Here is a 23,604-nt window from a genome sequence, read left to right as displayed (position 1 = left end):
CCAAACTCGATCCAATCCGAACAAAATCAAACCGAATATAATCTAGATTCGAAATAACCTGATCCCAAATAACTCGACATAAACCCGATCCAAATGACCCCGATCTGAGTGACCCGTTTGCAACCTCTAATAATGATGAGCTATTTTGAAGGTAACCTCAAACTATAATCTTGTTTGACTAAACTTCCAAACCATTAAATGTAAATATAAAAACAGTATTTCCGATTAACATGATAAGGTGTCGAATTAACAAAAAACTGCTTACATTTACTGATTTGTTAAAATATTGATTATACAAAATGTTAAAGGCTAAATAATACTCGGGCACCCACAAACAAATTGAAGTCCTTATCTGTAGAGAATTCGACAAAGCTATCTTCTCATCTGTGTGAAAAGCTCAGGTGGTTTTCCAGTTTGTCCACCACCTCCAAAGGCTGAGAAACCACCAGCATTTGTCGGTTGGCTACCGAAAGCACCGAACCCACCACCCCCTGCACAGATAGTTATGTAGCGTAAGTCACGACTCGCGATCGAAAAAAATATGCGGAGCAAAACAAGTAAAAAAAATAAACACCAAATTTCACCTGTGGCAGCAGCAGCAAATCCTCCAGTGCCGCCAGAACCACCACCTGAAGCCAAGCCACCAAATCCACCACCACCTGAAGCCAGACCACCGAATCCCCCACCACCTGAAGCCAGACCACCGAATCCCCCACCACCTGAAGCCAGACCGCCGAATCCCCCACCACCTGAAGCCAGACCACCAAAGCCACCAGTAGTAGAGGCCAAACCAGCAAACCCACCTGCTGTTGCAGCGTTAGAGAATCCAGGAGCAGATTGAGGACTTGCAAAACCACCACCAAAACTGCTCCCGGAAGCAAAACTACTTCCTGATAGAGCAGTACCAAGCTGCCGTGACTGCCCAAAAGCACCAAGAACTGACCCCAAAGCCTGTTGTCCAGCTCCAAGCTGTGAGGGTTTGCCAAAAGCACTTTGAGCAGGAGCTTGAACAGGTGTGCTAGAAGCAAAGCCACTAGTGAACGCACCAAAACTTGCAGGTTGAGCCGATTGGGAAGGCTGTGGAGGTTGGAAAGTAAAAGATGCAGGTTTAAACAACTCTCCAGTATGAACAGTTGAGGTGAATGAAGAGGTAGCTGGACTTGTCACCACAACTCCAAATGGAGCGCCAAATGGGTTAGGCTTAGGAGCAGTTGGATTAGGAGTTGAGCCAATTCCAAAGCTACTTAAGCTTCCCAAGCCAAGTTCAGCCATTTGGTTTGTCTCGGGAGCCTCCTCCTCCATCTCATCCTCTTGTGTGACATCCAATGTTCCGCTCTTTCCATCAATGGTGCTAATGCTAGTTGACAATGGTGCTGAAAGATTATCTCCAATAGAAGGCTGCAGTGGCTGAGCATTTGATGCCAAATTAGTTACAGGACCTGCAACATCAATGATGCTGGTTTGGCTTCCAGATGACACTCCAGTAGGAGTTACACTTTTCATTGGAGATGATACTGCAAATTGAGGCTTCAAGCCCAATTCTGCTGCTGGAAGTTCATGTTGCAGAGGTGGTGTCTGTATCATCGAATCTGAATCTTTTGTAAAGCCAAGCATCTCCTTACGCGGTTGAGCCTCAATTTTCAAAACATCAGACGAATTCACAGGAGATGAATCAGAAAGCAAGGGTACGGGCACTTGGAGAGGGTTAATGAACGAGGAAAAAGAAGAAACAAAAGCAGGGAAAGGAACTGATGATGAGGAAGATGAAGGTTTTTTATTAGCATCTACTGCAGCTATAGAACTTATTTTAGATTCACTAAATTTTGTCGCAGGTGATGAAGTAGATGCTGCTGACAATGATGTTGAAAAGGAAAATTTTGGCACCAATGTAGAACTAGTTGCTGTAGATGATGAGACATTAATTGATGTGGTGATTGACGTTTGTGATGGAGTCGGCATAGTTGAAAATGATGATGATATTGATGGAGTCGAGGAACTGAATAATGATGATGACGAATGTGAAACTGGTTTAGGGAATGCAGTAGACTGTGGTACCTTTTCAATTGGCTGGCTTTTGCTTGCTACACTATTGAATTGTGAAACTCCAGCATACGGGGTAGTAGATGTAGGAACAGCAGCTTGAGGTATGAACTGAGAGTTGTTACTGTTAGAAGAACCAAATAGTGTACTCTTTGTCGTAGATGGCACATGTTTCACATCCCCTAAAGCTGAATTTACAAGCACAGTCCCTTTACGATCTGAAGTCAAGACATCAGTAGATTTCTTTGGCGATGAAGCCACCTTGGAGATTGATGACTCTTGATATAGATTAGGTCTAAACTGTAAACTGGATTGACTTTCATTCTCATTGAAAGATGAAGTATTAGACCTCTCACCCTGAGAAGCTCCAAAGTTTTGTTTAGCAACAGGGATACAGCATGTTTCCCCAGAAGGATTCTGCACCATCATAGACTGTGATCCTGATGTTGATGACAAAGCAGTGAAGTTACTTGTTTGAACTGTAGAAGATTTCCACCCAGCAGACTGTGGTGGTTGTAGAGAATTGTTATCCCATTGGAAAACAGTTGACTCAGATTGTTGTTTTGGTAATGCATCTAGACTTCTTGTTTTAACTAAAAAAGTATGGAAGTAACAATTAGCAGCTGGCTACATAAGCAAACAGCTAGTAGTAACTAAACTTAAATAGAAGTACGTAGAGAAATGACTTATCAAGAAAAATAGCATGGATGTAGTAATGCCTCACCTTCCTCATTTCCAGATTTATGCAATGTGGTTGAAGTTGCTGTAAGTTCCTTCAAAAATAAACTTTTTGGTTCCTCATAAGCATAAGGACTAAAGTTCTGCTTATCTTTTAAAAATGATCTTTTTACATTTGCTGATTCTTGCAGAAGCATCCTTTTTACAGTAGTTTTTGGAGGCTCGAAACTAGCCCAGCTCTGCCATAAAACATAAAAACTTGTCACAATTTGTGAAAACTCCCAAGAGTAAAATGGAAGGAGACAAGAATATGATATATGCATGTATCTATAAGAACCCTAGAGATATACCATCCGTAAATATGACAAGTATTAATGTTTGTGGATGCAAAAGAGTTCCAACAAGTAAAACCCTAATAAAAAAAAGTGCAATCAAGAAAATTAGAAATTTTAGAGCTTGAATAAATTTCATTATCTGGATGATTGCTGTCTAACTGTTTGAAAAGATAATAGGTTGCCAATTGGCTTAAAGACTGAAAGTACAAAAAAAATCACAAATGAATTATTTAACAGAGGTTCCTGAAAAATTAGAATTCTGAGGAACAATTATTTACATTCATATTACCACTTCCACCAAAAAAATATTAGTTTATGTCCTCTAATACAGTTGATCAAAAGGCCAAATGCAAAAATGCACAACAGAGAAGGTTCTAGCAAACTTGCCCCATAATGCCCCATATCCTATCATAACCATAGATAAGATCTATTATTTTTCTATCTTTTCCTCGAGAAAAAACTGATAGAATCTCTTCTTTGTAGCTTAGTTTGACTTTGACCTGTTGTCAAAACTATTGATAGATAACAATAACATAAAAGAGGAACAAACAATGGATAATAATGGCGATGTTATGGTTGGCCTTCGTAGTCAATATTATTATTGGCATCAATTATTTGGTAATTATAAGGAAATCAGACTACTAATATTTTTTTAAGAGAAATATTAGATCTTATTTATGAGTATCTTATATCATTATAATTCTTACCTTAGTCGGAGACTTGCTTTAGTAAGTTTTCTTTTAACTCTGTAAACCTCTATTTAAGAGGCCAATTTGGACGAAATAAAGTCCTTTCAACAAGTTCTAAGGTTTCAGCCTCCCTTTTTTTTTTATAAATAACGAGACCTCATTAAAAAACCCCTTCATAACCACTGCTATACAAAAATACATCAGCGAAACACAAGACCTCCCTTTGACGAGCTAATTTATCGATCCCAAACACAAGACCATAACAGGAGAAGGATTCCAATTTTAACTAACAAAAATAAAGAAAAGAAAAGTTGAATAACACAGTATTTTCTGACCAATCTTGAGCCACTTCAGAACACTCAAGTGTATCTTCAACTAGACATTCATAGATAGAAGCAGACACGGATATGAAGTCCTCTATAAGATATTGAAAACATGGAATAGCCCAAAAATATATTACCCTGTCCAGTGAGTCCCTCCTCCTCCTTGAATATTCTGAGTCAGAACTCTTCACAGCACTGGATTGGCTTCTCCTCGACTGATTTCTAGAAGCAGAGGACCCAGAGGAGATAACAAATTTCTTTGAACTATTGCTAGGTTTTGTAGCATGTGGAGAGGTTAGAGAGGCATCATGCGTTATTCCAATCATTTGGAACAACTCCTCCTTCACATTTTGTTGTTTCACAGGTGAGTCTACACTCAGCATAGCCATTTGTTGTGAGAGACGAGCAGAAAGTTGCTCGGCAGCTGCTAGTTGTGAACTCATTGTACTATGTAAAGAATGCAGGGACTGAACGTGTCTGCAATGAAAACTGCTGTGTTAAGCAATATCTGTAAAAGCTACATGTACATATTCACTACCATAAATCTGCAACGCTGTTATAGTTGTAGTGGCTAGAAGACTTTAACAAGAATTGTTGTTGAAAAATCAGGATTAGCTGGTTTTTACTTAGATTCAACCACATACCTATCCAATCCGGTGTATGCCTTGAAACCTGTTCAACATGGTTCTTACCAATTTGCATGTGTGACTAGCATCTTTTTTTAAAACATCACTATTATGTGTTGCATGTATGACTTGCATCTTTTGTTAAACTTTGTACTCAAGTCAGCAGAAAACGATATAAAATTGGATACAAATATGTCGATACATCTTATCATATTAAATTAGAATATATGATTGCAAATAATGCAATATCATAAATAAATTTATTCATTTCTGTTTTTATTTATATAATTTTATACAAGTATTCAGATTTAAATTCTTTTATGTATTTTGATTTTATTTCAGATATTTTTTACATTACCATATATATTTTAAGTAAAATGAGCTTTTTTAAAATTAATTCTTTTTGATAGAGGATTAATGGTATTATATTAAAGTTCAGCATCCTAGCCCAGCGAAGAAGGGCCAAACATGGGTATGACAACCATTATCAAAGACTCGGTGTAACAGAGCGCATAACCAAATATTTTGAACTAGTAAAAAATGTGAACTGGTAAAACTAGGATTAAATCAGTTTTAGGTTTATTCTTTCTTTTTTTTCAAATGCTCTTTTTAAATACTAATATTTGAACATTTACCCTCAAAATCCATATCGAAGGCAATAGTATTTAGCTAGTTGTATATTAACATTCAGTATATTTAATACTTATTTAGATTAAAATTATTTATTTATTATAAATGCTAGAAATAATAGATGGTAAACTATGGGGATAAAAATTACCTTGAAGGCCCAAATCTACTCTGTAAAGCTCTCCGGCTTGCATGAACTCCATCATTATCACCAAATTTATGGAGCTCAAAGGTGTTGAAATGCCTCTCTAATTCAATTAACTGACTGGTCAAGTCCTACAAATGGAAACAGAATGTAATCGTAAAAAAACCCGAAATCAAACATGATGCTTCACAACAACCATTAGCTGACGACACACCTGATTCAATTTCAATATATGTTGCTGCTTAAGCTCAACCTCAGGACTTAACTTTTGGCAATTCCACAGGTCCCAGTATTGGCTATCAGAAGCTTGTTTTATAATTCCTTCTATGTATATTTTCCTTGCTAAAACTGGTAGCCAGTACAAGGATAAAAGGTAAATCATAGAAAACCCAATTCATAAGTATATTAAAAAAAGTGAACCAAGCAAGCTATAAATCTAAAGAATTTAATAAAAATATCAATTCAAACAAACTTACTTTTTTTGTGTTTTACTTTTATATGTTTAATTCATTATAAGTTTCAATAGTTGTAGTAGTAGTACTTTTATTGATTTTTACAGTTTTTGTGTCAAGCAAGTGTCAGGATTGGGTCCTCTTCTGTTTGGATCACTTCACATTCAAGTCAATTCAAGATTCATAAACTTTCCAGTTCAAAAAAATCACAGTTTGGTCACCCAGGATTCATATTTTTTACCCTTCTTTCCTCAGTTTTAACCCAAATTCAATTTCCAACAACTTTGGAGAGGTTTCAAGTTTTGATCAAATTACAGATCTTCAGGTAATCTACGCATCTGATGCAGTCCTCACTCCTCACCATCTGAAGGCTGAAGAATGTTCCTCCAAACTAAAAGTTCTCTCCAATGTTTGTGGGAAATAAATTGCTTTCCAAGATTTTGAAAATATAGTTGATGGAGCCATAAAGAAAGTATTATATAGGTGATTAAGTTACCAAAATTCAAAAAGGAATTGTCGATTGTTTAAATTGCCAAAAAATTAAAATGCTTTTATATGAGATTTTTTAAAACTTGAAGGTACCTTCAACAGTTTTATCAAGAAGATGTTGGATCTTCCCATGCTGCTCGTCCATTACATTCTACAGGACCCACAGACAGTTATGTTGGGAAATCATTAGAACAAAAGCATGTAAAACAATCACATGGAAAACACTTCAAAAATCTGAAGTCAATGAATAATACTACAAATTCTATTGACACTATACAAGGAGAAGACAGAGAATATCGCGCGATCAGGAATACAAGAAAGGATAACTTCATTTCATTTATTATACTAGCTAACCGTTCTCCATTTCATTTATTATACTAGCTAACCGTTCTCCAGCCCTATTCAACTTGGCAAAAAGTAGAAAGTCCAAGAATCAAAATCATGCAGGCTTCCTTTAAATGAAACTATTTGAGCTCAATGTTTTAGAGTAGAATGAATCAAACATTTCATCAATAAGCCAATCTATAAGTTTAAAAACTTGAACAAGTTCAAAAATCTACCTATCCAATCCGTTAGGCATTTTTTCCTTTAATCTTGGTGGGTTTTTTGTGGTACTGCAAGTGAACAATGTTCAATTAACAATTCATGAATAATTTTATCATGTTAATTCGTGTTTGTTTATCAAGCCAGAAAAAATTGCGAACAAGATTTCTAGACTCAACCATTAAACAAAACAAACTAGGAAAGGTTCTATTCCATTTATTTATGTTCACAAACAAACTTATCTATTGTTTGAATATAACATAGTATTATTGTGCTTAAAGGGGACGAAACATGTATAATACATAGTGGAGTGGGCATTTGGTTATTGAAAAAAAATAAAATAGGCAAAGGGAAATAAAAAGTGAGGATTCAATTTCTAGATCCTCAAAGATGTGCTAGCCAGGAAATGCAGGAAGACAAAATGATGGCTCTAACATGGAGTTTTATTCTTTATTCTTCCTTCTTAAAATGCATTGGACAAATGTTTTGAAATTGAAGACCTATTACATGTTGAGTTCTAATCCTAGACATCAAAATCAAAGCACATTAACCAATAAAAAGCAACAGCTAAGTACTAAAATACAATTGAATATATTGACACCATCAATCACTGGTACAAAAGTTACCTTCCAACTCCAGCATTTTTTCAGAAAGAATTGCTATACCCTTCTCCAGCTCTTCGACTGAACTTCTCTGAGAAACAGTGCAAGCATCTCTAAAGCCACCAGTTTCTTCTATAGATTCTAGAAGTGTGTCCAATTCTTTGGCCATTTCTTTAATCTGGTGAGGGAAAAAATGTAAGTGCTGTAGAGTTGCAACCGTTTATTTTTTAGAAAAATACAAAAGCACCAGATTTCTCCCTTGCAGGGATAGATCAAGAACGACATTTATTGCAAAATTTCATTTGTGTGATATAGAAAATAATGAGACAAAAAGAGAAAATTAGGCCAGCTTTTTAACTTCTAATATGCATTTCCTAAAAAATTGCTACAAAACAACGAATGAATAGACTTAAGCCTATGATATTTCACAACCAAAAGGATAATATATTCCAGTACAGATGCTCAAAGTCTTAATTACCAACTTGTACATAAAGCAATTGCAGTTCAACACTCCATGCAAGTACAAGCTAAAACAATGCATATGAAAAATCACATGAACATGCACAGTACAGTGATGAATTGTTTCAATACCTGTGGTTCTGATTTTGACATCCTCGACTGGGTTGCCGATTTGTGGTCATCCTTGAGGGGATAAAGCTTTTGGTTGAGAGGCTTTTCCATTGCAAAATTTAGCTGGGACGATAACTGTGACCCACGAATTAAAGGTACTGACTCAATAATTCCTGCTCCCATTGAAGATTTCTGAGCGAAAGTATCTAATGGTGTGGCTGAAATTTTATCAACAGAAACTGATATACCAGTAGAATCTTTTGGATCTAAAGGTTTTCCAACATTGCTACCAGGAAAGCTTGTGGCACCTCTGGTACTCTGAGAAATATTATACTGAAAAGGACTTGAAAACGAAAATGAACCTCTAGCATCAGACTCCTTTGAAAGCATGAATTTTCCACTTGAAAATGGCTGTGATGATGGATTTGGCCTTAACTGAACTGATGCACTCTGCAGGCCAACTGATCTAGCTTCAGATACTGGTTCCTTAACCAGCTCATTTTTTTTCGGTATGCTCCCACGATTTGGTTGTAATGAGTCTTCCGAAACTTTTCCCACAGAAGAAGCAATAGATCCAAATCCTGGAATTGTTAGAGTTTCTGTTTGACTACCATCCCTCACCTTGTTATCAAGTCCCTCTATTTGAGAAGTCCTCAGAAATGATTGTCCTGAATTAGTACCTTGCTCTCTAAAAAACAATTTTTGTTGAGTACCTGCTTCTTGGTACGGCTTTGAGGTTGGAGGTTTTTGTTGGCATACAGCTTCAAAAGACTGGGAGTTTTTTAAAGACACTGAGCTTTGACTATCATCTTTATGGAATGGTTGTTCAGTAGCATGTCTAACTGAATTCATGTTCACTTGAGAAGGGTTTTCATCACTTTTAATAGGAACACCACTACTTCCATAAGTAAGAGGCTCCGTTTTGCTTTTATCCATGAATGGGGGAGACAAAGCTACCGGTTCTGACTTTTGTTCACCCTGTCCATAAGTAAGTTTAGGTAGATCAAATTCAGCAGATAACACAGCAGGGGTATCCTCTTCTTTATCAGAAAGGGCAGAAATATCAGGTGGAACAGCTTTTTCACTGGCACTGCAGTAAAACCAAGTGCAATTACTAATTGTAAGTAAAGCTTGATGATGATGCCATCATAATGCAGACTTGGTCAGCTGCTTCAAGGAAAAGCTTTGCTTGCAAGAAATATTTAATTAACACAAAAAATAGTGAAGTAAGAAAACACCTTGCAATGTGAAACATGATAAGCTTGCCCTCTAAAGTAAGGCATACAAGAACACAATATGGTGAAAGCTCCTTGACTTCTTCAACGCCAAGTTGCACCTTAACACTCCCAAACGTAGATGCTTTATCAATGCAAAGCCCCATGATCAAATTATCCTCGCCATTATCTAAGCACAAGCCAAATTAACAAAGATTCATCAGATTATAACAAAGTAACATTGAAGCAGCAATCAAGTTGCTGGAAGCTATTGAATACAACAGCGAACCAGATTATAAGAATCAATAGCACATAAAATGACACTATATTGTACCAAGTGTGCTAGTAATGTGATCCTTAATACAACATAGTCGGAAATTCAATTTTAAATTAAACAAGTCAGAAATGTGTATGGGTGTCAAAATGCAAATTTTAGGAAGAAAAATATCACAGGATGTAAAACCAGTAACGAAACATGACTTCTTAACAAAACCTGAAGAAGCACTGCCCAAGTTCTCAACTAGGAACTTTTTCTAGCCCCCTCACATGATGTTTGTTAAATCCATATTCTAAAGGATGAGCACAAAATGTTTTACAAATTGAATATTCAAATGTTTGTGCAAAAGATATTACAAAAGAGAAGACAAGCTATTTCTACAGTCAAAAGACAATTATCACGTGTGAGATAAACCTTGAAGCTCAATCCTGGGGAGCCACTTATCACGTTCAATATCAACAACTGAAGCCTCACTCATCTCACCAAGTGACCAACTGAGCAACACAATATGCTGATCTGTATTCTTTCTGTTAGCAGCAATAGCAAGCTCACTGTAATAATAAAAAGCGAAAAATTACACCTTAACCAAAATTGGGAATTGGGAATTTCTTGAGAGATTGAACAAAATGTAAAAGGTAAAAAGATATGAATGCATAAATTAAAACAAAGAACAGGAGTTAGCTAGTTAATTGATCTTCAAATTATAGAATGTATACAAGTTTTCCATTCATGAACTTGAGGTACAAGTTTAAATCATTGTAACTGAATACCAGAGTTGGCGCTTGCAACTTAAGGGATTAGATTCTTTTTATCTATATCTATAATATATGGTGTAGATATATGAAAGCATAGATGTGTCCTAAACTTTTGGTTGATGAAAAATATTACTTCAATATTGTTTCTAAGTTGTCGTTAAATATTTTTTATTATTCAATTAATAGTAAATTAGAAGCAAAAGGATTGATTTAATGTATAAATAAGAATTCTATTTCTATTGAATCCCTTTTATAAAAATGATGGATGGATATGATTACAGTTTAAACAAAACAAGACAACAAGTATTCATGTGCAACAAGCACCACAACAAATGGCAAACCTCCAAACAAGGAGGAAGAAAAATGCAAGAGTATGAAATTATACCAACTTACCATTCTTCCAAATAGCTCAAAAATAAGTAAGGCCCGGTTCCGAAGGGCACAATGTCATCAATTAGACCCGCAAACAAATCACTGAAGGATAGAAATGGCCAAATCGGAAGTAGTCTGCAATGAAATTGATAAAACATTAATGCATAATAATATCACATTCAAAACAGGCATTTTGTAAAATCAAAGGTTCATCACAAAACAGGAAAAGCAATAGGTTGGTTGCTGAGCAACATAAAGACATTTTCTTAATTTGGGGTATGGGGATTCAATCCGTGCTATTTAAACAAGAGATCATGCACCAACCAACTTATGCTAATAATAGGTGCTAAAGACACCTTTTGAATATATTGGTATAAGCCCTACTAATTAGCAATTCAAGTAAAGAAATGTGCATTGCCAAAAAATAATTAGCATTCATAAAGATCATGATTTCATTGAAGGTAGGAATCCCAAACATCTAGGGAGGTAGAAAACGTATGTCCCTCTCCTTTTGAGTCAATTCATGGAAATTAAAGATATACATTTTGGGGGAATTTTTCCATGCAAACCCTTGAGTTCTAATAACAGTAGAAAAGTCTAATGCTAATGATGTTGACAATCACAAATATAAGAGTTCATTATAGCATTCACATATTCTCCATCTATACGAAGTTAAAACTCTGAAAGCAAAGTAACTGCCAAGATAAAACTATAAAAATTGGCAAAGCAAGGCAGAATTTTGCCCACCCCAAAAAACAGCTTACTCGATGTCCTCTTAACCCAAACCCACTCCACCAAAACAATATGTTTATAATTTTTAGTGCCTTACTACACCCGAGAAAAACAGGCATAACCTGCAAAAATCAGGGGATTTATAGTTGTCTTAAGATCGAGAACAGTTTTAAATATTGAATATGAAGAATAAATCATCTCGGTGGTGGCGGGTTCAAGAGTCTCGCAACAAGCAAAATAGTGAACAGTATTTTGGACAGTTGCTATTCCACTTGATGGCTTTTTATAGTTGGATCATGGCTGAATAGTGAATCACTCTAGGATTATGACAAACAGGACGGGATATAGTTTTTTTTATAGTAGTAGGAGGCCTCATTAAAAACCTCCCTCATAGTTACCTCATGAACAGAGGCAACTAGCGGAAGGAGGAAAAGAGTGCCTCAATTTATTAATAACTCAAAGTAGTACATCAGGGTAAACTAGTACACCATAAACACCAGCATAAGAAGAAAACCCTACAAAAAACCTCTTAAAAAACAGAAAAAATTCAGCCAATCCCCTGTTTAGCCAAAGTATCTGCCTCATAGTTACAACTCCTAGGAATGTGTCTAACAATAATCTACCTAGCCGTAACTAGAGATACAATTTTCCCAACCATAGAACTAAAAAAAAGGAGCAGAAGTCGGCAACAAAATCCAGTCCACAGCTACTTTGCAGTCACTCTCTATAATCAATCTTCCCTCCTCAGCCCAAGTAGATGCAAGAAAAAAATCAATGTCTTTCTCAATGGCTTTCAATTTAGCCATAGGAGGAGGACAAGGGCCAACATTATTCGAGAAGGACCCTAAAGTATTGCTATTTGCGTCTTTTAAAATGCCACCAATTCCACCCTGTAGCCCTTCACCTCTGACCGCCCCGTCAACATTAAATTTGAAATAATGTGTTGGAGGAGGAAGCCAACTCTGAACATTCTTTCTTTTAAAGATAGGACTAGGAAGTTTGTCTGCAAGAGTTGGGTCCTCAACTAGTGAGTCAACCTGAGTAGTGACATTCAGATGCTTAGCAACATACCATTTCGCCAATCTGAATTTGGAAATGAAGAATAAAGATGATCTGTCCAGTTTCAAATTATCAAAAACCACCGAATTCCTAGCCTTCCATATTGTCCAGAAAACAACTCCTGGTAAAAATTTCCAAATTGTAGAGTTTGCCCTTATATCAGACCAAGAACTTAGCAGTGAAGGTGGATCTTTAGGTAGAACCGTAGAGATATCCCATAACCTGAAAATTTTGTTCCATAATTCCCCTGCAACCGAGCACGAAATGAATAGATGTTGGACAGTTTCTTCCTTGTTTAAACAAAACGGACATAAGACATCCTCCAATGGGACACCCCTTCTCTTCAACTCCGTTCTAACTGCCAATTTTTGGTGGGAAAGCTGTCAAAGAAAGGTTTCGACTCTGGGAGGAGCCAAACCTGACCAAACCCACTTGTTCCAATTGAAAGAACCACCCAGTTTGAAAGATAGTGTCGACCTGTATGATTTAATCAAGAACAGTCCATCTCCCTTCCCTGACCACAAAAGGAAATCATCCACTGAGTCAGACAATACAATATTCTCAAGCAAAGACATTAATTAAATCCATTGATCCAATTCCCAATCACATAGATTCCTCCTAGATTAAATGTTCCAAACCCATCCATTATTCTCAAAACAACCAAACTCTGACACTTTTCCCCACTTGTTATTTGATAATGCAAAAATCCTTGGAAATTGATTTTTTAAAGAATCATCATTTACCCAAACATCATTCCAAAATGATATAGATTTACCATTGCTCACTTGGATCTTAGAGTGAGATCTCAAACCTTCTCCAATTTCATCTTTTTTCAAATAATTGTTAATGATACCTATCCAAATCCATGAGTCCATAGGACAAACTACCTGTCAATTGATAAGGACAGATTACTCACATTATGCTTGCTACAAATCATTTTTTTCCATTGGGTATCCTTTTCATTTTCGAACTTCCAGATCCATTTACCAAGCAGCACTATGTTTAGAAAATTCAGATCCATAACTCCCAATCCTCCATCTTCCATGGGTTGACATACCATTTTCCAATTCAACCAGTGAATACGATTGTTTGCTGCTCCCTCCACTCAAAGAAATTTGGCCATCAACGTCTTAATCTTCTTATATACCTTACTCGGTATTTTGAAAATTGAAAGGAAAAAAATCGGCAATGAGGACAATACTGACTTCAACAACACCAATCTACCCGCCATTGACAGTGATGAAGCTTTCCAACTTGATAATTTTTTATTAAATTTCTGGATGACTGGATCCCAGAGAAGCTCAAAATTTTTCTTTGCACCTAAGGGAAGGCCTAGATAAACCGTAGGAAAAGAACCCACTGCACAACCAGCCTTAGTAGCCTATTCCTTTAAGATGCCTTCTTCCATATTAATGCCATATAAATTGCTTTTTGAAAGATTTAGATAAAGCCCTGTCATTACGCTGAAAATCCTCAGCACTCTCCTAATATTTAGAATTTGTGTAGGAGAATCTCGGCAAAACAGAATAAGATCATCAGCAAACTGTAAGTGGGTTAATTGAAAGGGATCCGATCTTCTAATAGTAAACCCTTAAAAGAGGCCCAGATCGGCAGCTTTAGTCAGCATAAGATTAAGAAGTTCTCCAACTATATTAAACAAAAGAGGGGACAAACTACATCCTTGTCTCAACCCTTTAGCCATAGAAAATTCCTCCGTTGGAGAGCCATTCACTAGTACCGAGATTGATGCCGAAGAAAGACAATTTTCTATCCATGAAACCCATCGTTCGCCAAAACCCATGACTCTCAATAATCTCAGGAGAATCGGCCATTCTATCGAATCGTATGCTCTCTGAAAATCAACTTTGAAAACGACCCCTCTCAACCCTTGCTTCCTCCAAAAATGAATGCCTTCATTTGCAAGAAAGGCACAATCTAACAGAGTTGTCTCCCAGGAATAAAAGCAAACTGGGAGGGCTCACAATGTCCTTAATAACTGAAACAAGTCTCTTCGATAGAACTTTTGAGATAATTTTGTAAAGATTGCCCACTAGACTAATAGGTTTGTAATCTTCAATACATTCCGGATTAATTTTCTTAGGGATCAAAGAAATAAAGGTGTGATTAACTCCATGCTCCCATTTCCTTCCACAATAGAACTCATCCACAAACTTCATAATTTTCAGCTTTAGAGTAGGCCAGAATTTCTTGAAAAATTCCATCGTAAAACCATCAAGTCCAGGGGCTTTAGCACTATCCGAAGAGAAAATAGCCTCCCTAACTTCTGCTCTGAAAATTTAACCTCAAGACTCGTCCTTTGTTCGACACTCAATTTTGCAAACGTAAGTTGAAAGTCTTCTACCTCCAGAGTATCTTTTGAATTATAAATTCTCTTGAAAAAATCATAGACATAGGACTTAATTCGAGCTGAATCTGTTAATTCCTCTCCACCACATTCAATGCAGAAATGTTATTGATTATGTTTCTGTTAAGAGCACATAAATGAAAATACCTTGTATTTCTGTTACCATCTTTAATCCATTTCACCCTTGACTTTTGAAACCAAATACTTTCTTTAATCCTATGCATTTTCCATAACTCCTTTCTGTATAGCAAGAGTTGTTCCCATTCATATGAAGAAATCCCACTTCCTTGCGCCTTCAGCTCCAAATCATTTATTTTGCTCTCAAAATCTGTGATAGCTTCTGAAATCCCCACTTGACTTCTGTTCGACCACTTCCTGATCTTTTTAGTTCCCTGTAAAAAGATGAAAATTCCCCTTCTCCCTCTATCCAATTCCAAAGCTTTAATTTCTTTCTGAACCGCATCTACAAAACCATCTTCCTCTAACATGTAATGAAAAAACCTAAAAGGTTTAAGGCCCCAGTTTTTGCAATCTTCCTCCAGCAGCACCGGATTGTGATCAGAGAGTGATTTAGGAAGCATTCGCTGTATCATTTTTGGAAAGCAATTTAAAAAATTGCCACTGATTAAGAAGCAATTTAATCTTACCCATGTAGGAACCACCCTATTGCTACACCAAGTGAAGCTCCCTCCTAATAGAGGAAGATCTATTAGATTTGTTTGTTGCACAAAAGACCTGAGCAAATCCATTGAATGTCAGTTCTGTGAAACCCCAATTTTTTCTGCTTGATCAAAATATGCATTGTAATCTCCCCCGATGCAGATTGGCAGGTTTAAGCTTTGTACAAAACTCAAAAGCTCCCTAAAAAACTCCTCTTTTTCAACCTCTACTGCCGAACCATAAACGTTTATTATAACACACTCCACATTTAACACCTTGAACTTTCCTCTTGCAGACCCCTCGGTTGGTTGAAAGCTTCCTCCCTTCAACAGATTTCCCCCTAATTTCCAGCTTAGCCCATTTAGTTGTTTATTTAATTTTGTCTCCTGTAAGAGCAATATGGCTGGTTTATTTTTATTGACAAGTCTAGACACTGCTCTAATTTTTTCCCTTCTCCCTAAACCCCTTATGTTCCATGAAATAATTTTAAGATTTGACATTATAATGTAAAATCTTAAAAACCCTCCAAAAGAAGATTAAATTAGTCTCTTTCTTTCGCATACCCCTTCCTTTCCCTCTTCATTATCTCTTCTTCTAGCAACTGTCGGCCCCCTTTGAAAGTAATCCCCAACAAATCACATACTTCCCTAGTAACAGCAGCCTCGTTCCTAGCTTTAATTGAAGATTGGGAAGACTTTGGGGACGATCTGTCTTGTTCGAAAGATTCCCTGACCCTTCTTCTAGACACCCTTCTATAAACTCTGTCATGAAAACTGATTGACTTCACCCTCAGAGCACACACTACCTGAACGAAGTGGAGCGATTCTTAACCACCTGTGATTAATTAGACTTTTTGCCCGAGAAAAAATTGAACGTGATTTTTAAAAGAGGACTGCATATTATCCTTTATTATGATCTGACCATCCAAAATTGGCTCTGACCGAATTCCATTTTGATTCACAGAGTTTAACTCCCTTACGCACGAACTTGAAAAACTGTCTTCATTAAGGCCAATTCGGTTATCATCCTTAACCATCTTCATATTTTTTGGAAAATCTCTTTGTTCAACCGAAACTCTACCCCTCATATATCTGTAGAGGACAGTGTAATAATTGCATGTTTCCCGTTTCGACTGCTGGAGCCAGCAAACTGCTCTGTAACCATATCTACGTTATGCTTTCTGTTTGAAGATTCTTTCTCCCCCCTATATGTTCTTTCAACAACCTAAACTCACCCTCGTCATCAACATCCATAGGCAGGGTTTTAAAAAACGGTCCGCGACCGCGATTTCGGCCGCGATATAGCGGTTTCGCCGCTGTCCGAGTTACCCGCGACGGCCGCAATCACGGTAAATCCAAAATAACCGAAACCACGACCGCGATTTGAAACCCTGCCCATAGGACCAGCTGAAATGTATTTGGGCTGGGGTATAAATCTACCCTTATCATTCTTCTCTCCAATCCACTTTGGAATAAATGCAGGCCCAGTAGGAATAATTTTCAGAATCTGACCATAAGGACTAAAGTAATCCCTTAACACACCTCTTGAAACCCTCTTACTAAGATTATCAATGAACACAGTCCATTCCTCATCGGAGGTGATGGACTTTTTCAAATTTTCTCTAACTCTCTCTCTACCTATCACACTCATTCTCTCACTTCCAGAAAATGTAAAATCCCTATCCCATCAATCAAACACTTTCCAGGACGGGATATAGTTAATGAAGGGACAATAATGAAACAAAAGGAATTCATAGAAGAAGCAATCAATAACCAGAAAAGAACACTGCCAAAGTGAAAGCCCAGAAGATGATGCCAAAGAAACACATATAATTTACATATTCAACTCTAAAGACAAACCAAATGCAGACGTTACTATCCAAATAGCAAACTCCAAATTAACCTCTCTGTCTACTAACCACCATATCAATTGCAACAAGCAGTGAAGATGATAAACTAAATCTTATCCCAAAAAAATTCAAAAAGAAACTCATTAATTTACTGTTAGGGGATTAGTAATTACATCGGTGATTTTTCCTGTCTTGCTTTTGACTACTTGGACAAGGTAATTTTCCTCTTGTGCATCTCCAGTAAACTGAAAGCATCCGAGAATAATGCAATCGGAACGAATCCACCTGATTGTATCCACTGACAAAATTATGGAAATAAAAACTGTTCAGTTTCAAAGGGTGTAGAAAAATTGAAATTTTAAACATAAATGATAGAAAATATATAAGTAGATTAGCATATGATTTTAAGAATGTGTTTAGGAATAACCACGATTGATGGAAAAACAAAATCATACACATAAAAATGTGAATATTAAATACACCTTAAATACTGCAGCTGCAGAACTAGAAAAACTAAATAATAACTTAACCTGAAATAACAGTGATATCTCAATTGCAATTTTTTATGTGGAAATTGAATTTTGACCTCAAAAGGTTTTTAAGGAACACAATTTAACACTTCAACATATGTATGCAAACAATATACCATCCAACATTGAAGTCTATGATTTTATGTGTTTACCAATAACCAGGATTGGTGGAACAAGAAGATCATACACATTATAATGTAAAAAATTCACTTCAAGTACTGCAGCTTCCAGAACTAGAAAAATTAAATAAAATTTAATCCGAAATAAATTTTTAACATGAAAATTGAATTTTAAGGTCAAAATATGAATACAATTGAACACTTTAAGATAAGCATACAACACAATAGCTTACCACACTGAAATTAATGCCATCAAGAATTAAATGCCAAGCATGAACTCTACATTAAGGTGCCATAGAATTTATTTCAGTTCACTTTCCTAAAATGAAAAAAGGAAATCTTATCTTTTTGACAAAGTAAGAACAAATTCAACATCTACTATGATTATAAAGATACAATTACAAACAGGAATAAGGTGATATATGGCTAACATGTAAGAAAGATATAGAAGCAAATTCAACCTAAAATTTAAATGAATCTCTAGGTAAAAATAAAATAAACTCACCTTTTAAAGTGCAATCATCGGAATCACCAACCCAGGACTTGAATGGAAGAGCTATGCATAATTTCTCAGTGAGACCGGATGACAAAATACTAAGAGTATTATCTTTTGCAACAGCAACAGAAGCACCTTTTACACTCCATTCAACTAAGAAAAGAAAATGGATATTGATAGATCTTAGAACATAAAAAATTCCAAAAGGTGAAAAGAGGAAGCAAGATGAGAGAATTTGATGTTTATAGCAGTCTTTCATTAGATACTGTTCATACAATGCTAATGCATAGCTAGGTACAACTAAAGGAAGGGAAAATATGAACAAATTAGAGAAGAATATAAGGACCTTAGAATTTGATTAGGAAAAGGACAAATCACAATGGTGTTATTTAAGCTACACGCAGAACAAAAGAATTGAATAATGTTTAGTGATGATTGATAATTGAAAGATAGATATTCAGAGATACCAGCATCAACATCGTCCATCACATGCTTAAGAGGATGAGAAATAGTTCCGTGATATAGCTTTCTATCATCCGAAAGAACAAGGAAAGAATTATCTTTCCTTTTTCTCCATTGAATATCCTTGACAACGCTTGACCCAGATAACAAAGTGGAGAAACATGGCTTTATATCCTACATATAGGCAGAGTCCAGCATGAACATGACATAATATTAGAAACAGCCTCCTAATTATAATGAAAGAAACAATACCTTAGTTAGTAGGGAGTTGACACTGAAAAAATTAATATCAGCCGCAACAGAAGCCGCAAGTATGGTATCGTCAGTGGTGGAAAGAGCAAGGATGTGAACCTTTCCAATGGGAACATCCACCACACTCAGATCTTCAATGCTAGAAGAGGTGCCATTTTCCTTAATGTCCTTAGCCAAATCAATCACATCCTTGGTCCTCGCCACCAAGAACCCTATAACATTAGATAAACTTTAAATTTATCTATTTATAAAATCTTTTAATCAATTGACACGAAAAAAATACATTTTACAAGCGCCTAGCCAAATCAATTACATTCTTGGTCTAGGAAATCAAGAACCTTAAACATTTAGCTTTATTATATCAATCATTTATTAATTAATCAAATAAAAAACGTTACAATTTACAAGAGCAAAAATACAAAGAAAGATTTTAAACTGAACACACCAGAAGAATGAGCTAGAAACAGCAGCTGTAAACGTTGGCTGAGGGCGAGAGGCTTTGAAGGAGGGCTTTGGAGATCAAACTGGAAATCTGACCTGACAGGTACGGGTTCACCGATTTTCTCGAAGAAGAAATCCTTGGTTTCGACATGTTCCCCTTCCTTCTCTTCCTTAATTTCAAGCTGGAAGAATGAGCTAGAAACAGCAGCTGTAAACGTTGGCTGAGGGCGAGAGGCTTTGAAGGAGGGCTTTGGAGATCAAACTGGAAATCTGACCTGACAGGTACGGGTTCACCGATTTTCTCGAAGAAGAAATCCTTGGTTTCGACATGTTCCCCTTCCTTCTCTTCCTTAATTTCAAGCTGTCTGCCCATTATCGGTATTCAATTAATCAACTTCTCTAACATCAATCAGTCGTTTATCCGATCAGTTCTATAAGTGCTTCCCGGCTAGGCAGCAGAATGCTCAACAAAACCGTAACGCTAGCAAGATACCCTCGACGGCAAAACCTTGTGTAATATGAAAAATGGGAGGCCAATATGTCTAGTATCATCATAGGCTAACTGATAGAATAAAAAAAAGATAAAATATACTAGTGATCATCAAACTATAACTTATTTTTATCTTGACCACTATTTTTTTTTTTATTCAATTAAATACATTCAATCAAGTTACATACTATTAAAAAACTAATTGCACGTCTGACATGTATTTTTCATGAATTTTTTTTGCCATGTTGGATATCATAATGACACCTCACAATGTCACGTTAAAAAACTTTGGGCAATGTCTCTTATTTAAAGGAACCCTAATTCACATATTCTTATATTTTCTCATTTTCTAAATCATAAAGAAATTGTTGAAAAAAAAAGAAGAAAAATAGTGAAGTGAAGGAGCTCATTTAACAATATAGATATAGAAAACGTGAATCGAGTTTACTTCTATGGTGCTCATTCAACAATAACTACCGGTTGGACTAACTAAAATTATGGCAGGAGGTTTTGGGTTGTGAAAATTATAGAAAAGGGTTAGGGTTTGCAAGTTCTTTTTCCAGTGTGATTCACTAGTGAGTTATCGGTCGAAGGTTGTTATTGTTGGTCTTCTAAGAATGGTTGGGGTCATGGACCAAGAAAGGAAGAAACAAAAATTTCTTTGGAATTTAACTTTTATTTTGTTCTTTGTGGGATTGATAGTGGAAATTATCATCTCTTAACTTAGTAAAGAGAATCGGTGACTGAAGCTTTAAGATGTTTGTGTTTAGATATTGTGTAATGTTAAAATCGAAGATTTAAAAAGTATTAAGTTAATGTAATGTGTTTAGGATGTTGTGTAATGTGGAAATATCTTATTAATTTAATGTTGCAATTGTAGCCAATTGAGGATGCTAGTGTGTAACACCCTAATCCAACTCGACCCGAAGTTTGAAGGACTCGGATGTCACAGGGAACCACCAAAGTGGATAACCATTTTTTTCATTTAAAAAACCATATATTTATGAAAAGACATTAATGATAGTCATAAAATACTTTTACAAACCGGAGCTCCGTGACACGTAGTTTAAATCAAAATAATAAAATCTTAGAGTATACAAATCTGAATATAACAATAAGGGTTTTATGAATACACATGTCCACTACAAGTAACCAATCAATACTATGTGAGGAATGTTGGAAACCTTGATGCGACGGTGCTCTCCTCAAACGGCTCAATATAATAACATGCGTACAGAAACACATTCTTAACGCTGAGCTCACAAGCTCGGTGCCACACAAATAACACAACTATACTACATGTATCCAACAAATGAGTATGCTACAAGTATGGTTATGAACATTAAAGTACATTTAACCCATAACAACAAAAACAAGCATCATAGTGCAGTCTAGGGTCACAAAAGCATTACGGAACTCACACCCCTATTTGTTCACTAAAGGTATCTTACGTGAGATTTGGGTCACATAACATTAACATCTCATAAGTACCCTAGGCTAGGTCTGGGTCACATAGCGTCAGCACCTTGTCAGGATAGTATACTCCTTTAGAGTACGCAGAACGCGTCTAGGTCACATAATATCAGCACAATGTTCAACTAGCGTTCTAATTACCCATGCACTATATCGGATATATTCGGATAATCCTTTACTCTACTAGACAATCGTCATACAAAGTGACTCGGGTGATATCGTTGTTTCCCGAGTACCAAACAAGGCATAAGTCTTATGGAATCTTACCTTATTAAGATCTTATGTTATCACACAATTGTTAATCATTTCACTTGCAAGCTTTTATTAGTGTTCCCTTTTGATTCTAACCATTACCTAAATCCCTTGACAAAATGAGGTTTTAGCCATTTTTATCACGTCAATACCAATACTATGCCACATAATATCGATACTTGCCTCACTTTGATACTAGTACTGTTTCGATTATTGATATGATTTAGGTATACCGGAATTTACAAAGTTTCCCTAGTATCGATATTGAACCCTAAGTATCGATACCCTATGAACAGTACCGATGCCCTAAGAATTGGGTATCGATACTTCTATACAAGACCCTTTGGTTTTCATCCTAATAGACGAACAATATCGGTACTAATTCTATAGTATCGATACCCCAAACCCAAATTACCCTATTTTTCATTAGTGTAACACTCTAAATCTCTCCTAAAACCCTCAGAAGGTCTCCAACATTATTTAAAGCTTATTTAGGTTCAAGGATCATAAAAGGTCTTTGATTTTACATGAAATAACACCAAATACTCATTTTCATGCTATAACCCAAATGCACCCCAAATGTTTCATACACATATACAAGCAACAACACTAGACCTGCTGATCTACAAGCGATATAAAGATGTTAGAAATGTGTAACCCTACTACTAGATCTTGGAGAATCAACCTCAAGCTCAAAAAGTTCCACCTTTTCTTTTCCCTTGACCTTAGAGCTTTCTCTCACTTCTCTCACTTAGTAAAATTGATTTAGGGATATAATTTTATGAAGCTTTCACCTTTGCTCAAACCCAATGGAGAAAGAGAGAGTTTTTTTTTTTTGAAATGAGAAGATGATAAAGAATGTGAAGAAAATGAGGGGGAAACTCATTTTTTACCTAATTTCATTCACGCATACATCATCATCCATAAATGAAAGACTCGCATTTTCCTAATTTCTTGCCCGAATACAACATCATCTATAAATGAAAGACTCATATTTTCCTAATTACTTACCCTCACGCATCATCATTCATAAATGAAAGACTCACATTTTCATAATTTCTTGTCCGCATACATCATGATCCATGAATGAAAGACTCGCATTTTCCTAATTTCTTACCAACATACATCATCATCCATAAATGAAAGACTCACATTTTCCTAATTTCTTGCTCGCATACATCATCATCCATAAATGAAAGACTCACCTTTTCCTAATTTCTTGCTCGCATACATCATCATCCATAAATGAAAGACTCATCTTTTCCTAATTTCTTGCCCGCTTACATCATCACCCATAAATGAAAGACTCACCTTTTAAAACATTTTAAGGGATAATTACAGATTTAGTCCTTCCTCATTTAACACCAATTCAAACATACATTTTTTATAACATTTTAGGCCCGATTCCAACCCAATTAAACTCCCACTCGACCCAATGACTTTAATTATGAACTCCACGAGGTACACAAACCTCTTGGGTAAACCCAAAACTACTAACCCATAATTTGGGGTGTTACAAATCTTCCCTCCTAAAAAGGAATTTTGTCAGCGAAATTTACTTGGATTGAATAACGACCTATTCTTAGGTCCAACACTTAGAAGCCTCGAAGAACCTAAACTCTAATCAAGTATGATCTTGAGGGAAGAAGTCCCCGTAACATGACATGCTACTCAGAAACTCACCAAA

The 23,604-nt window shown here is 36.1% G+C and overlaps 1 protein-coding gene across 1 annotated transcript; it reads right to left on the bottom strand.

The window, feature by feature from the left end:
• Positions 1 to 266: 266 nt before the first annotated feature.
• On the bottom strand, positions 267 to 17,692 carry LOC120177456 (nuclear pore complex protein NUP214-like). The gene is made up of 13 exons (XM_039183595.1): positions 17,576 to 17,692; positions 16,209 to 16,214; positions 10,759 to 10,872; positions 10,025 to 10,161; positions 9,358 to 9,523; positions 8,141 to 9,209; positions 7,574 to 7,727; positions 5,678 to 5,811; positions 5,470 to 5,594; positions 4,203 to 4,542; positions 2,765 to 2,957; positions 585 to 2,633; positions 267 to 491 (listed from the first exon to the last, which is right to left on the bottom strand). Coding segments are annotated over exons 1-13 (4,608 nt in total). The 5' UTR covers positions 17,578 to 17,692; the 3' UTR covers positions 267 to 372.
• Positions 17,693 to 23,604: the final 5,912 nt, after the last annotated feature.

The sequence above is a fragment of the Hibiscus syriacus genome, unplaced genomic scaffold (assembly GCF_006381635.1).
Source record: "Hibiscus syriacus cultivar Baekdansim isolate YM2019G1 unplaced genomic scaffold, ASM638163v2 tig00112289_pilon, whole genome shotgun sequence".
In the NCBI taxonomy this organism is placed as follows: Eukaryota; Viridiplantae; Streptophyta; class Magnoliopsida; order Malvales; family Malvaceae; genus Hibiscus; species Hibiscus syriacus.
This window is presented reverse-complemented; position numbering and strand designations above follow the sequence as displayed.

What these genes read in the sequence shown, in the direction of transcription:
- LOC120177456 (XM_039183595.1), bottom strand. An exon ending in TTGAGCTATTTGGAAGAATG is followed by an intron (nt 10,162 to 10,758) that starts GTAAGTTGGTAT and finishes TTATTATTACAG; the next exon opens with TGAGCTTGCTATTGCTGCTA. An exon ending in ATTTGCTGCTGCTGCCACAG is followed by an intron (nt 492 to 584) that starts GTGAAATTTGGT and finishes CTATCTGTGCAG; the next exon opens with GGGGTGGTGGGTTCGGTGCT.